The sequence below is a fragment of the Blennius ocellaris genome, assembly GCF_963422515.1.
Source record: "Blennius ocellaris genome assembly, chromosome: 9".
Lineage (NCBI taxonomy): Eukaryota > Metazoa > Chordata > Actinopteri > Blenniiformes > Blenniidae > Blennius > Blennius ocellaris.
The window spans coordinates 8,764,315-8,779,744 of record NC_137658.1 but is presented as its reverse complement, the minus strand read 5'-3'; the positions used below and the strand labels follow the sequence as shown (position 1 = coordinate 8,779,744).

At 41.2% G+C, this 15,430-nt stretch overlaps 3 protein-coding genes across 3 annotated transcripts in view; all 3 read left to right on the top strand.

Annotated features, from left to right (window-relative positions):
- The window catches only part of LOC308134673 (uncharacterized protein), a gene marked incomplete at both ends in the record, with an annotated part of 81,418 nt that overhangs the window by 60,066 nt on the left and 5,922 nt on the right, over nt 1-15,430 (top strand). The window contains 2 exons of the mRNA XM_080502444.1: nt 12,304-12,417; nt 12,592-13,977. Coding sequence (XP_080358570.1) covers nt 12,304-12,417; nt 12,592-13,977 — 1,500 coding nt within the window. The remainder of the gene's footprint in view (nt 1-12,303; nt 12,418-12,591; nt 13,978-15,430) is intronic.
- Nucleotides 862-3,261, top strand: LOC308134588 (protocadherin gamma-A2-like; the record flags this gene model as incomplete). Its single annotated transcript, XM_080502363.1, has 1 exon — nt 862-3,261. The coding sequence occupies one exon, from the start codon at nt 862-864 to the stop codon at nt 3,259-3,261; it is 2,400 nt and encodes a 799-aa protein (XP_080358489.1).
- On the top strand, nt 4,509-11,181 carry LOC308134587 (protocadherin beta-16-like; the record flags this gene model as incomplete). The annotated part of the gene is made up of 3 exons (XM_080502362.1): nt 4,509-6,792; nt 9,132-10,589; nt 11,144-11,181. 3 exons carry the CDS (start codon nt 4,509-4,511, stop codon nt 11,179-11,181), a joined length of 3,780 nt encoding a protein of 1,259 aa, XP_080358488.1.

Below are 15,430 nucleotides of genomic sequence, written 5' to 3'. Positions count from 1 at the left end.
ATATTTCACAATAGCATACATTTACACTCAAATACATATGTTTTTATTGTCTTATTTATATTAGAATTTTAATGTGAGATATTAAATCAGCTGACAGCTTTGAAATAATTGCTTAAGCTATCCCTCTTTGTTTTTTTTGTTTTTTTTTTGTTTTTTTTTTTATATTTAATGGTCTTTTCACATTGTTTGACTCAACAACCGCTTCAGTGCATATATGTAATGTTTCGTTTGAGACCTGACTACTTGTTATGAAACCCGACGAGACCTTCACCAATTTAGGATCTCGGATACGGAAAGGAACAAACTGATCAGTTCGCTCCCGCTGAATTGTCTTTAAATGTATTTTTATTTTTATTTTACTTACATTTAGTTGACACTTCGCCACTTCCCTCTCGTGTCTTTATTTACACATTTGCAAATAGTTTAGCATTTAGTGGGAATTCATAACCGCAACTTGTCATGAAGCTGCTCTCAAGAACTATATTTAAAAATGGTGTGATGTGTTGCTGGCTTTTCTCATTTTGTAGTACTTCGTCAGTATAACATCCTGCACAATATACTGGCGGGTTTCTGCAGTGTTGTGTTATTAACTCATAGGGCCGCTGTTGACCATGCTGTTGATGATAGAGTTAGACTGTATCTGCACCTCCCATACCGCCTACATAAAACCAAAAGCCTCGGAGCAAAAGGACCGACTTTGTGGACCTACGCGATCTTTTATTCGACGAATTTCTCGACATTTTTACGTGTTGTGGATTGAAAACAACGACTTTTGTATTTTTGACGGGATGGTTCACTTCTCATTGGATATATATAACCAAATTGCCGATTATCGCCAGGAGAGAAATCTGTGAAAGAACAATGGAGGGAATGATATTGCTGTGTTTATTTTCCTTGTCATTTGGCTCTGGGATCGCTCAGGTCAGTTACACAATACCTGAAGAAATGGCTCAAGGATCAATAATCGGTAACATTGCGCAGGATTTAGGCTTAGAAATCAAGCGTCTGAGTTCTGGTAAAGCTCGGATATATACAAGAGATAGTGACGCATACATTGAGCTGAACAGAGAAAGAGGAGTCCTCCTTGTTAAAGAGAGAATCGACAGAGAGGCGCTCTGCAGACAGACCACGCCGTGTGCGTTACATTTTCAGATCATTTTAGAAAATCCCATCGAATTTTACACGATCACAGTACAGATCACAGATATTAATGACAATGCACCGACCTTCGAGGAAGAGAAAATGGAATTCAAAATAAGTGAGTCTGCCACGATAGGATCCAAATTTGTTCTGCAACGCGCGGTGGATCGAGATGTTGGAACAAATGATCTCCGAAGATATGAATTAAAACCCAGTGAAAATTTTGCTCTGAAAGGGTACAGTAACACTGATGTAAATAAAAACGTGGAGATGGTTTTACAGAAGCCATTAGACAGAGAGAAACAGGAGCAGATATCGCTCGTGTTAACAGCGGTAGATGGAGGAGAGCCGCAGATGTCAGGAACAATGCTGATCGTTATTACAGTTTTAGACGCGAATGATAACGCTCCTGTTTTTACACAGCAAACATACAAAGCGACAGTTACTGAGAATTCACCTAAAGGCACAATCGTAGCTACCGTCAGGGCCTCAGATGCAGATCAAGGCCCGAACAGTAAAATAACATATTCAATTACAAATACATTGGATGACGTAAGAAAGGTATTTCAAATTAATAAAGATAATGGAGAAGTATCTTTAATCGGAAATATTGATTTCGAAGATTCGCGAAATTTTCAAATACATTTACGTGCGAGTGACGAAGGAGGACTTACAGACTCTTGCAAACTTGTAATTGATGTGCAAGATGTAAATGATAACAAACCTGAAATTAATATAATGTCAAAATCTACTGTGATATTAGAAAATGTCAAACTCAATACTGTCGTTACTGTGATCAACATCGAGGACAAAGACACCGGCGAAAACGGGAAAATACAATGTTTTATCAGTGAAAATGTACCCTATGTTTTAAAATCCTCTGCAAATAATTTCTATAGTTTAGTTACAGACAGTGATTTAGACCGAGAAACATCCTCTGAGTATAATATCACAGTGACCTGCTCTGATGAGGGAGTTCCCTCCCTCTCCAGCAGCGTCACTCTCACCTTACAGATCTCTGATGTAAATGATAACGCACCTGTCTTTGAGAGGAGCTCATATGAGGCCTACATAGTAGAAAACAACACACCAGGTCTCTCTATATTTACAGTAAAAGCGACAGATCCTGACTGGAACCAGAATGCCCGTGTTTCTTACCTACTGGAGGACTCCTTTGTTAACGGAGTGCCAGTCTCCTCATATGTGTCCGTCAGTGCAGATAGTGGAGCTATCCATGCAGTGCGCTCGTTTGACTATGAACAGATCAAAGATTTCCAGTTTCTGATCAAAGCTCAGGATGGAGGCTCTCCTCCACTCAGCAGCAACGTGACCGTGAAAATCCAGATCCGGGACCAGAACGACAACCCCCCTCAGGTCCTGTACCCAGTGCAGACTGGTGGCTCTGTGGTGGCTGAGATGGTGCCTCGTTCAGCAGATGTGGGCTACCTGGTGACTAAAGTGGTGGCTGTTGATGTGGACTCTGGACAGAATGCCTGGCTCTCATATAAACTACAGAAAGCCACAGACAGAGCGCTGTTTGAAGTGGGCTTACAGAATGGAGAAATCAGAACTATCCGCCAAGTGAATGATAAAGATGCAGTGAAACAAAGACTGGCTGTAATAGTGGAGGATAACGGACAACCCTCTCGTTCAGCTACAGTCATTGTGAACGTGGCGGTGGCGGACAGTTTCCCTGAAGTGATGTCTGAGTTCACCGACCTGATTCACGATAAAGAGTACAATGATTACCTGACTTTTTACTTAGTGTTGGCTCTGGCTGTAGTTTCCTTCCTGTTCATCACCTGTGTGGTGGTGATCATATCAGTGAAAATCTACAGATGGAGACAGTCTCGCATCCTGTATCACTCCAACCTGCCTGTGATTCCATATTATCCACCACGTTACTCGGACACTTTGGGGACAGGAACTCTCCAACACGTGTACAATTACGAGGTGTGCAGGACAACTGACTCCAGAAAGAGTGACTGTAAGTTCGGCAGAGCTGGTAGTCAGAACGTGCTGATAATGGACCCCAGTTCAACAGGGACGATGCAGCGGATACAGAGTGAGAAGAGCATCCTGGACGAACCTGACTCTCCCATCGAGGTTAGACGTCTTTAACATTTGTTTTTTCTTCAGCATGGCCACCGATAGACATGTCACGTTAAATATGTAGCTACATTTAAAGGTGAATATATGAAGTCTGTTGGCTCTCTGCCTCTATATTTTCCTTTTAACCCATCAAAAAATATATTTACAGCTGCTGGTGCTTCGAATTTGGTTTAGATTCATGACTCTGAGAAACGTTGATCCTTTCTTTTGATTTTGCTTATTTCTTTTGCTATGTATCTACTGGTCATTAATGGAAGTTTATCACACACCTATCAAGTGTTGCAATTGGCATTTTACTGAATCACTAATGTTCAACTTAGTTGACAATCTAAATTCCACTATATGTCTGCAATGTTACTTTGTCTTTGGTAATAAAAATAGAATATTAACAATACATATCACCGATTGTTCGACCTGTGTGTTCCAATTTATCGGAGCGTGTCTGTGGAGTAGGGGCCTTCTATAGAAAGCCATTTATTATATTTATCAGCACGTTTGGAATTAATTTTTTTAGTTGTTTTATTTTTCAGCACCTTGGACAGTGACTATTCTCGAGTCATGTTTTGCTGCACTTTGTGAAGCTTTATGTTACACAATGTGCAATGGCATCCATATATAATTTCTAAAATGAAATCATTGGAATATTTAAACTCGTGATTATTGTATGCTTGTTTATGCATGGTTCAATTTATTCTCACTTATTCGACCACTTTGTCATGGGCAGAATAGCGAATTATGGACAAGGGCAGTGTACACTCTGGACAGCGTGTCAGTCCAACACACTGTACATAGTTTATTATTTGAAATATCAACGTAATACAGATGCATATCTTTATTCAAAGACTTATGATCCAAAACACACTATATATAGTAAGTTGTGGAGCGTTGAAAGCTGGAACAGCTGCATATTGTGCTTCGAAATGCCTCGTAAATAGTAATTCAGGCTCAATTTCTGCAGTTGTCTGACGTGAACTCTTAGGGCCGCTGTTGGTCCGTGAGTGTTTCTTTCTGGCAGCAGGGTTGTTTCAGCACCTCCCACATCTCGTCGACACAATAAAGAAAATGCGACGTTGAGGAAGGGTCACTCGAGTTTTGAGCAGAATTTTAAAAAACACAATTCGATCTGTGGGGATATCTTACCATTGCGAGTGATGCATTTCCTGGATTAAGGAAGGATACGCGATATATTTATGTTTCCTTTTACCTCTGAGGAATATAAACCTTCTGGAATACAGTACATCAAATCGCATTTGACAATGACAAGGCAAGTGTTGTTGATCGTTTGTCTCCTTTCCGTCGGCTCGGTGTTTGGACAAGTCAGCTACTCTATCCCCGAAGAAATGACGAAAGGATCGTTAGTCGGTTACATAGGTCAGGATTTAGGTTTAGAAATAAAACGTTTGATTTCTGGCAAAGCTCGAATATTCTCACGAGACAACGACGGATTTATCGAGTTGAACAGAGAAAGAGGAGTCCTCCTTGTGAAAGAGAGAATCGACAGAGAGGCGCTTTGCAGACAGACCACGCCGTGTGCGTTACATTTTCAGATCATTCTAGAGAATCCCATGGAGTTTTACACGATCACAGTACAGATTACTGATATTAACGATAATGCACCGACTTTTAAAAAACGTGAAATGGTATTCAAAATCAGCGAATCAGCAATCGCCGGTGTAAAATTTATGTTAGAAAGAGCAGTGGATTTGGATGTCGGGATTAATAGTGTTCATGGATACGAATTAAAACCGACAGATAATTTTTCTCTGAAAATGTACAATAGCGGGGATGGCAATAAAAACGTGGAAATGGTGTTACAGAAGCCTTTAGATCGAGAGAAACAGGAGCAGATATCTCTCGTGTTAACAGCGGTAGATGGAGGAGAGCCGCACATGTCAGGAACAATGCTGATCGTTATTACAGTTTTAGACGCGAATGATAACGCTCCTGTTTTTACACAGCAAACATACAAAGCTACAGTTACTGAGAATTCACCTAAAGGTACAATCGTTGCTACTGTAACAGCCTCAGATGCAGATCAAGGCTCTAACAGTAAAATAAAATATTCAATTACAAATACGTTAGATGATGATCATAAAATATTTGAAATTAATCAGGAAAATGGAGAGGTGATTTTAATTGGAAATATTGATTACGAGGATTCAAGAATCTATCAAATAAATTTACACGCGAGTGATGAAGGAGGACTTACAGATTCTTCAAAATTAATTATTGATATCCAGGATGTGAATGACAACGTTCCTGAAATTACCGTAATGTCAAAATCAACCGTGATATCGGAAAATTCTACACCGAATACAGTTGTTGCGATGATAAACATTAATGACAAAGACTCGGGAGAAAATGGAAAAATAAATTGTCTCATGACTGACGCTGTACCTTTCATTTTAAAACCATCAACTAATAACTTCTATAGTTTAGTAACAGACAGTGATTTAGATCGAGAAACATCATCTGAGTATAATATCACAGTGACCTGCTCTGATGAGGGAGTACCCTCCCTCTCCAGTAGCGTCACTCTCACCTTACAGATCTCTGATGTAAATGATAACGCACCAGTATTTGAGATAAGATCATATGAGGCCTACATAGTAGAAAACAACACACCAGGTCTATCTATATTTACAGTAAAAGCGACAGATCCTGACTGGAACCAGAATGCCCGTGTTTCTTACATACTGGAGGACTCCTCTGTTAACGGAGTGCCAGTCTCCTCATATGTGTCCGTCAGTGCAGATACTGGAATCATCCATGCAGTGCGCTCGTTTGACTACGAACAGATTAAAGAATTCCAGTTTTACATCAAAGCACAGGATGGAGGCTCTCCTCCACTCAGCAGCAACGTGACAGTTAAAATCCAGATCCAAGACCAGAACGACAACCCCCCTCAGGTCCTGTACCCAGTGCAGACTGGTGGCTCTGTGGTGGCTGAGATGGTGCCTCGTTCAGCAGATGTGGGCTATCTGGTGACTAAAGTGGTGGCTGTTGATGTGGACTCTGGACAGAATGCCTGGCTCTCATATAAACTGCAGAAAGCCACAGACAGGGCGCTGTTTGAAGTTGGCTTACAGAATGGAGAAATCAGAACTATCCGTCAAGTCAATGACAAAGATGCAGTGAAACAAAGACTGACTGTTATAGTGGAGGACAACGGACAGCCCTCTCGTTCAGCTACAGTCATTGTGAACGTGGCGGTGGCGGACAGCTTCCCTGAAGTGATGTCAGAGTTCACCGACCTGATCCACGACAAGGAGTACAATGATAACCTGACTTTTTACTTAGTGTTGGCTCTCGCTGTAGTTTCCTTCCTGTTCATCACCTGTGTGGTGGTGATTATATCAGTGAAAATCTACAGATGGAGACAGTCTCGCATCCTGTATCACTCCAACCTGCCTGTGATTCCATATTATCCACCACGTTACTCGGACACTTTGGGGACAGGAACTCTCCAACATGTGTACAATTACGAGGTGTGCAGGACGACTGACTCCAGAAAGAGTGACTGTAAATTCGGCAGAGCTGGTAGTCAGAACGTGCTGATAATGGACCCCAGTTCAACAGGGACGATGCAGCGGATACAGAGTGAGAAGAGCATCCTGGATGAACCTGACTCACCTATCGAGGTTAGACTTAACATTTTTCTTACGCCTGACCACCTATAGACATTTCGTGTTACAGCTTGAATTATATTTAAAGGTGAACATATTTAGTGTATTGGCTGGACGCCTCTGTTTTTGTTTTAACCAATCATAATAAAAACTAAATAAAAAAAATTACAGCTAATGTTGATTTAAATCCAGTGTATATTATTTACTCTTAGGACCTTTGAATGATACTTCTCATTTTACTTACTTCTTATGTTGTTTGTTATTTGGTTATTAATTGCACAATGTCACACACAAGAGTTACGTTCTGAATTTTATTGAATAATAAATGTCCAACTAAGTGGAGAAACAAACTTCCAAGATATTGATGGTGGTACTGGTCTTTGTTTTTTTGTTTTTTTTAAGTATACTTCCTATGCATACCATTCATGGTTTGAGCTGTGGTTTCCAACAGGTTCTCGGCATATCTGTAGTTTAGAGGCTTTCTATGAAAATCCAGTATTTTGTGGGCATCAGCACGTTTGGAAGTGCTTTAGATTTGTCTTTGTGTTTTTCAGAACATTGGACAGCGACTGTTTGTCTTAGTCCTTGTTTGCTGCGCCTCATGCAGCTTGATGTTGCACAATGTGTTTGTGGCGTCCTTATATAATATCAATAGTGATCTTTTTGAAGTAGTTCAACTCATGGTCTTTTGTAGGCTTGTTTGTTTATGGTTCAATTTATTCATCCATCGTCAACCACTTTATCCTGGGCAAAATGCAGGCGGCTGGAAACCAACTGAGCTTATTGTGGACAAGTGCAGGGTACACCCTGGACAGCATGTCAGTCCAACACAACACATAGGTGATTATTTTAAATGTCACACCTAATAAAGACAAATATTTTTTTATTCAGGGACGTTTGTTGTCCTTAAGACATTATCGACAATTGAGCAATGAAAGCGTACAACACATGTATATAGTTCTTTGAAATGCCGAGTCAAATAAAATTTCAATCATGCTTAATTTCTGCAGTTTTCTCATGTGAACTCTTAGGGCCGCTGTTGGCCTGTGAGTGTTTCGGTCTGGAGGCAGGATTGTTGCAGCACCTCCCATATCTCGTCGACACAATGAAGAAAGAACACGACGTTGAGGAAAGGTCACTCGAGTATTTAGCAGAATTTTTAAAACCTTTCGATCTTTGTGGATATCTGACTAATGTGGGTGATGCATTTCCTGGATTAAGGAAGGATACGCGATATATTTATGTTTCCTTTTACCTCTGTGGAATATAATCCTTGGTGAGAATAATTCATCATATTGGATTGAACAATGACAAGGCAAGTGCTGTTGATTGTCGGTCTCCTCACCGTCGGCTCGGTGTTTGGACAGGTCAGCTACTCCATTCCTGAAGAAATGACGAAAGGCTCATTAGTCGGTAATATAGGGCAGGATTTAGGTTTAGAAAAACATCGTTTGATATCTGGCAAAGCCCGAATCTTTACACGAGACAGCGACGGGTATATCGAGTTGAACAGAGAAAGAGGAGTCCTCCTTGTTAAAGAGAGAATCGACAGAGAGGCGCTCTGCAGACAGACCACGCCGTGTGCGTTACATTTTCAGATCATTCTGGAGAATCCCATGGAGTTTTACACGGTTAGTGTACAAATTACTGATATTAACGACAACGCCCCGACATTTGAAAAGAGCGAATTGGCTTTCAAAATCAGTGAGTCCGTAACGATCGGTGCGAAATTTGTTCTTCAGCGGGCTGTGGATCTTGATGTCGGGATTAATGATCTAAAACGCTACCAATTGAGGCCAACAGACAACTTTGCACTTAAAACGCACAGTGACGCTAATGGTAATAAAAACGTGGAGATGGTTTTACAGAAACCTTTAGACAGAGAGACACATGAGCATTTATCACTTGTGATAACAGCGGTAGATGGAGGAGAGCCGCAGATGTCAGGAACGATGCTGATCATTATTACAGTATTAGACGCAAATGATAACGCTCCTGTTTTTACACAGCAAACATACAAAGCTATAGTAACTGAAAATTCACCTAAAGGCACAACCGTCGCCACTGTAGCAGCATCGGATGCAGATCAAGGCTCTAACAGTAAATTGACATATTCAATCACAAATACATTAGATGATATCAGAAAAGTGTTTTCTGTAAATGAGGACAATGGAGAAATTATCTTAGTTGGAAATGTTGATTTTGAAGAGTCCCAGAGTTATGAAATAAATGTACTTGCCAGTGATGAAGGAGGACTCACTGATTCCTGTAAATTAATTGTTGACGTCCAAGATAAGAATGACAATAGGCCTGAAATAACCATCATGTCTAAGTCCAATGTTGTTTCAGAAAATGCCAAAATAAATACGGTTGTGACAATGATAAACATTGAGGACAAAGACTCGGGGACAAATGGAAATGTACAATGTTTCATTGATGATGATATACCTTTTGCTTTAAAAACCACTGCAAACAATTTCTATAGTTTAGTTACAGATAGTGATTTAGACCGAGAGAGATCATCTGAGTATAATATCACAGTGACGTGCTCTGATGAGGGAGTTCCTTCCCTCTCCAACAGCATCAATCTCACCTTACAGATCTCTGATGTAAATGATAACGCACCTGTCTTTGAGATGAGCTCATATGATGCCTACATAATAGAAAATAACACACCAGGTCTCTCTATATTTACAATAAAAGCTACAGATGCTGACTGGAACCAGAATGCCCGCGTTTCCTACATGCTGGAGGACTCCTCTTTTAACGGTGTGCCAGTCTCCTCATATGTTTCCGTCAGTGCAGATAGTGGAGTCATCCATGCAGTGCGATCATTTGACTATGAACAGATCAAAGATTTCCAGTTCTATGTTAAAGCTCAGGATGGAGGCTCTCCTCCACTCAGCAGCAACGTCACAGTTAAAATCAAGATCCGGGACCAGAACGACAACCCCCCTCAGGTCCTGTACCCAGTGCAGACTGGTGGCTCTGTGGTGGCTGAGATGGTGCCTCGATCAGCAGATGTGGGCTATCTGGTGACTAAAGTGGTGGCTGTTGATGTGGACTCTGGACAGAATGCCTGGCTCTCATATAAACTACAGAAAGCCACAGACAGAGCGCTGTTTGAAGTGGGCTTGCAGAATGGAGAAATCAGAACTGTCCGTCAAGTGAATGATAAAGATGCAGTGAAACAAAGACTGGCTGTTATAGTGGAGGACAACGGACAGCCCTCTCGTTCAGCTACAGTCATTGTGAACGTGGCGGTGGCGGACAGCTTCCCTGAAGTGATGTCAGAGTTCACCGACCAGATCCACGACAAGGAGTACAATGACAACCTGACATTTTACTTAGTGTTGGCTCTGGCTGTAGTTTCCTTCCTGTTCATCACCTGTGTGGTGGTGATTATATCAGTGAAAATCTACAGATGGAGACAGTCTCGCATCCTGTATCACTCCAACCTGCCTGTGATTCCATATTATCCACCACGTTACTCGGACACTTTGGGGACAGGAACTCTCCAACATGTGTACAACTACGAGGTGTGCAGGACAACTGACTCCAGAAAGAGTGACTGTAAATTCGGCAGAGCTGGTAGTCAGAACGTGCTGATAATGGACCCCAGTTCAACAGGGACGATGCAGCGGATACAGAGTGAGAAGAGCATCCTGGACGAACCTGACTCTCCTATTGAGGTTAGGCTTATTTTATACTGTTCTGCATTTACCATTTCCGTTCATGCGACTATTAATTATTGTTTCTTTTCATTCATTGATTTAAAATAAGGCAGATGAGCATTCTTCCTAATCTGTGATTTGTAACTGTTGACACATGCAAGATCTGTGAAACTTCTGTCGTCCTTTAAACATAGTAATGTCCATATAAATAAAATGAACTGTCTATGGAAATTTTCATAATATGGTGGAATTCGTATTTGATTGATTGATTGATTGTTGTTGATTGATTGATTGATTGATTGATTGATTGATTGATTGATTGCTCGGTTGTTTGCTTGATTAATTGATTGATTGGTTGGTTGGTTGTTTAATTGATTGATTGATTGATTGGTTGCTTGCTTGATTGGTTGGTTGATTGATTGATTGATTGATTGATTGATTGATTGATTGATTGATTGATTGATTGATTGATTGATTGATTGATTGATTGATTGATTCGTCGTATTCCTAACAGATACCTATTACACTAGCTTTATTTTCAGTAACTTTGAAAGGGGTTCAAGTTGGAGTTTTCGCCCTTCTTATAATCAGCTCATTTCAGGACTGTGGAGAGCGAGATGATCAGTTGAAGTTGTGGTATCAGTAAAGTTGTATGGAAATTATGTACACAAATGTATTCTGTGTGTGTGTATATATATATATATATCCCGTTTGTAAAAACATTCATGTTGCTATTTTACTTCAAAGAATAATGCAGAATTTTCCATGATCGTATGGGTTCTTGCACAGTTTTAGTATGTGTTCTGCAGTTTTAAGATTTGAACTCTTAGGGCCGCTGTTGACCATGATGAATATTGCTGGTTGAGGTTACATTTGCAGCAGTACCTCCCTTCCACGGTCGTCATTGTACAAAGAGAAAACGACACACGAGGATCTGACAACGCTGATGGAAGTGGACGGATAAAAAAGGCAACATAACACGTTTCACTTTGGATCGATCGGAATCTTAAAACTTAACTCAAAACCTAGGTGTGGGATCAATGGGGACTCTGGTCTTTGGAATATAAGTGGATTTTGTACCTACACTGTGGAAAAAAGGTCGAGTAGAACAATGAAAGGGCAAGTACTGTTGTTTATTTCCCTTCTTTCCTTTGACGCAGTGATCTCGCAGGTTAGCTACACTATTCCAGAGGAAATGTCAAAAGGATCTCTACTGGGAAACATAGCACAGGATTTAGGTTTGGAAATTAAACGGCTGATATCCGGTAAGGCAAAAATCTACACACGAAACAGCGACGAGTACATCGAGCTGAGCAGAGAAAGAGGAGTCCTCCTCGTCAAAGAAAGGATCGACAGAGAGGCGCTGTGTACTGAGACAGCGCTTTGTGCTTTGCATTTCCAGATCATTTTGGAGAATCCGATGGAGTTTTACACGGTCACTGTTCAGATTACTGATATCAATGACAATGCACCAACATTTGAAAAAAATGAAATGAAATTCAAAATAAGTGAATCAGCGACTATCGGTGCCAAGTTTGTACTGGAAAGAGCCGTAGATTTGGATGGTGGAATAAATGGAGTTCAAAAATACAAATTGAGATCCACAGATAATTTTGCCTTGAAAATGCATAATAACGCAGATGGTAATAAAAACGTGGAGATGGTTTTACAGAAGCCTTTAGACAGAGAGGAACAGGAGCAGATATCTCTTGTCTTAACAGCGGTCGATGGAGGAGAGCCGCAAATGTCAGGAACGATGCTGATCGTTATTACAGTTTTAGACGCGAATGACAACGCTCCTATTTTTACACAACAAACATACAAAACTACAGTTACTGAGAATTCGCCTAAAGACACGGTTGTTGGTACTGTAAAAGCGTCAGATGCAGATCAAGGCTCTAATAGTGAGTTAACCTATTCAATAACAAATGCGTTAGAAAATGTAAGGAAGACTTTTGACGTAAACGAAAAAAGCGGAGAGGTTTTTGTCATCGGAAATATTGACTTTGAAAAGTCAAAGCTTTTTCAAATAAGTTTAGTTGCCAGTGACGATGGGGGACTCACAGATACTTGTAAGTTAGTCATTGAAGTGCAAGACGTTAATGACAATACACCCGAAATTAGCATTATGTCGAAATCAAATGTAATATCAGAAGATGCTGAAGTAAATACAGTTGTTACAATGATAAATATTGAGGACCTTGACTCTGGAGAAAATGGAATGGTGAAGTGTTTAATTAATGAAAATATACCGTTTACTTTAAAATCTTCAACGAATAATTTTTTTAGTTTAGTGACAGATAATGATTTGGACCGAGAGACATCCTCTGAGTATAATATCACAGTGACCTGTTCCGATGAGGGAGTGCCCTCTCTCTCCAGCAGCGTCACTCTCACCTTGCATATCTCTGACGTAAATGATAACGCACCTGTTTTTGAAAGAAGCTCATATGAGGCCTACATAGTTGAAAACAACACACCAGGTCTCTCCATATCCACAGTGAAAGCTACGGATGCTGACTGGAACCAGAATGCCCGTGTTTCTTACATACTGGAGGACTCATCTGTTAACGGAGTGCCAGTCTCCTCATATGTGTCCGTCAGTGCAGATAGTGGAGTCATCCATGCAGTGCGCTCGTTTGACTACGAACAGATCAAAGATTTCCAGTTTCACATCAAAGCTCAGGATGGAGGCTCTCCTCCACTCAGCAGCAACGTGACCGTGAAAATCCAGATCCAGGACCAGAACGACAACCCCCCTCAGGTCCTGTACCCAGTGCAGACTGGTGGCTCTGTGGTGGCTGAGATGGTGCCTCGTTCAGCAGATGTGGGCTACCTGGTGACTAAAGTGGTGGCTGTTGATGTGGACTCTGGACAGAATGCCTGGCTCTCATATAAACTACAGAAAGCAACAGACAGGGCGCTGTTTGAAGTTGGCTTACAGAATGGAGAAATCAGAACTATCCGCCAAGTGAATGATAAAGATGCAGTGAAACAAAGACTGGCTGTTATAGTGGAGGACAACGGACAGCCCTCTCGTTCAGCTACAGTAATTGTGAACGTGGCGGTGGCGGACAGCTTCCCTGAAGTGATGTCAGAATTCACCGACCTGATCCACGACAAGGAGTACAATGACAACCTGACATTTTATTTAGTGTTGGCTCTGGCTGTAGTTTCATTCCTGTTCATCACCTGTGTGGTGGTGATTATATCAGTGAAAATCTACAGATGGAGACAGTCTCGCATCCTGTATCACTCCAACCTGCCTGTGATTCCATATTATCCACCACGATACTCGGACACTTTGGGAACAGGAACTCTCCAACACGTGTACAACTACGAGGTGTGCAGGACGACTGACTCCAGAAAGAGTGACTGTAAGTTCGGCAGAGCTGGTGGTCAGAACGTGCTGATAATGGACCCCAGTTTAACCGGGACGACGCAGCGGATACAGAGCGAGAAGAGCATCCTGGACGAACCTGACTCTCCTATTGAGGTTTGTCTCTGTGATATTGTGATTTGTGTTCTATTTAAAAAAAAAAAAAAAAAAAAAGTTCCAGTCAAACAGTAGCACTATATAATGTAAGCTCACCTATGTTCTATAATTCTTGTTTTGCTCACCGCGTATGTGTCAAACTCCGGTCCTCGAGTATCGGAATCCTCCATGTTTTTGGTGTCTCCTGGTTGAAACACACCTGATCGCAATCAGGAGCTCGTTGTTGGTTTATCCCCGAGATTACTCCAACATTAGATTGAGTGGTGCTGAAGCAGAGATACATTTAAAACATGTCGGACTGCAGATTAACACCTCTGGCCTCCGGAATGTATTTCAGCACCACGGACAGCAAAGAGCAAATCATCTTATGTGCAGTTGTATATTTCTTTCGTTATACAGTCTCCTGGCACTGAAAAATAGTATTTGATGCGATATATATATATATATATTTATTTATATTTGCCACTGGATTCTTTTCGCCGTCTTGCACACAAGTGAAGTTTCATGTCTTTCACTCTTAGGGACGCTGTTGGACAACGTGTGGATGTTTCACTGCAGATTCTAGAAGCACCTCCCAGATCATTTCGGTTTGCTGAATGCAGAATCAGGGCAGTGTTTAGTCCACCATGTCGAGGACACTACAAACCTTCATATGCAATTGATTGTTTTATTTTTATTTTTATTTTCTTTTTGCTGGGCATTTGCATCGACCCTAGTTCATTTTCCACCTTGTCGTGTGTGGAATATTCCAGACTCGTTTCTTGGATTGTTGTCCTTTTTCCGCGTGAAGCTAGAGCGAGACCGACGTGGAACAATGAGGTGGCATTTACTGTTGTTTTTCGTGACGCTGGCTTCCCGTCCTGCCCTCGGGCAGGTCAGTTATTCTATTCCTGAAGAAATGTCAAAAGGCTCGCTGGTCGGTAACATAGCACAGGATTTAGGTTTAGACCTAAAGCGACTGAAAACGGGAAAAGCTCGCTTGCATGTCGGACACAGCGCCGATTACGTCGAGCTGAACAAAGAAAGGGGGGTCCTTCTCATCAAGGAGAAAATAGACAGAGAGGCTTTATGCAAACAAACGACGCCATGTGCCTTACATTTTCAAATGATTTTAGAAAGTCCCATCGAGTTTTATCGCATCACCGTAGAAATCACAGATATAAACGACAACGCCCCCGTTTTCAAAATGAACAGCATGTTATTTGACATTAGTGAATCGGCTATGAGGGGCGCAAAATTTTCACTGGAGAAAGCTCTGGATTCTGACGTTGGAGTTAACGGACTCAAAAGCTACTCCCTTCAGCCGACAGATAATTTCATTTTGAAACTCAGCGATAGCGCCGATGGAGGAAAAGAGGTCGAGATGATTTTGGATAAACTTC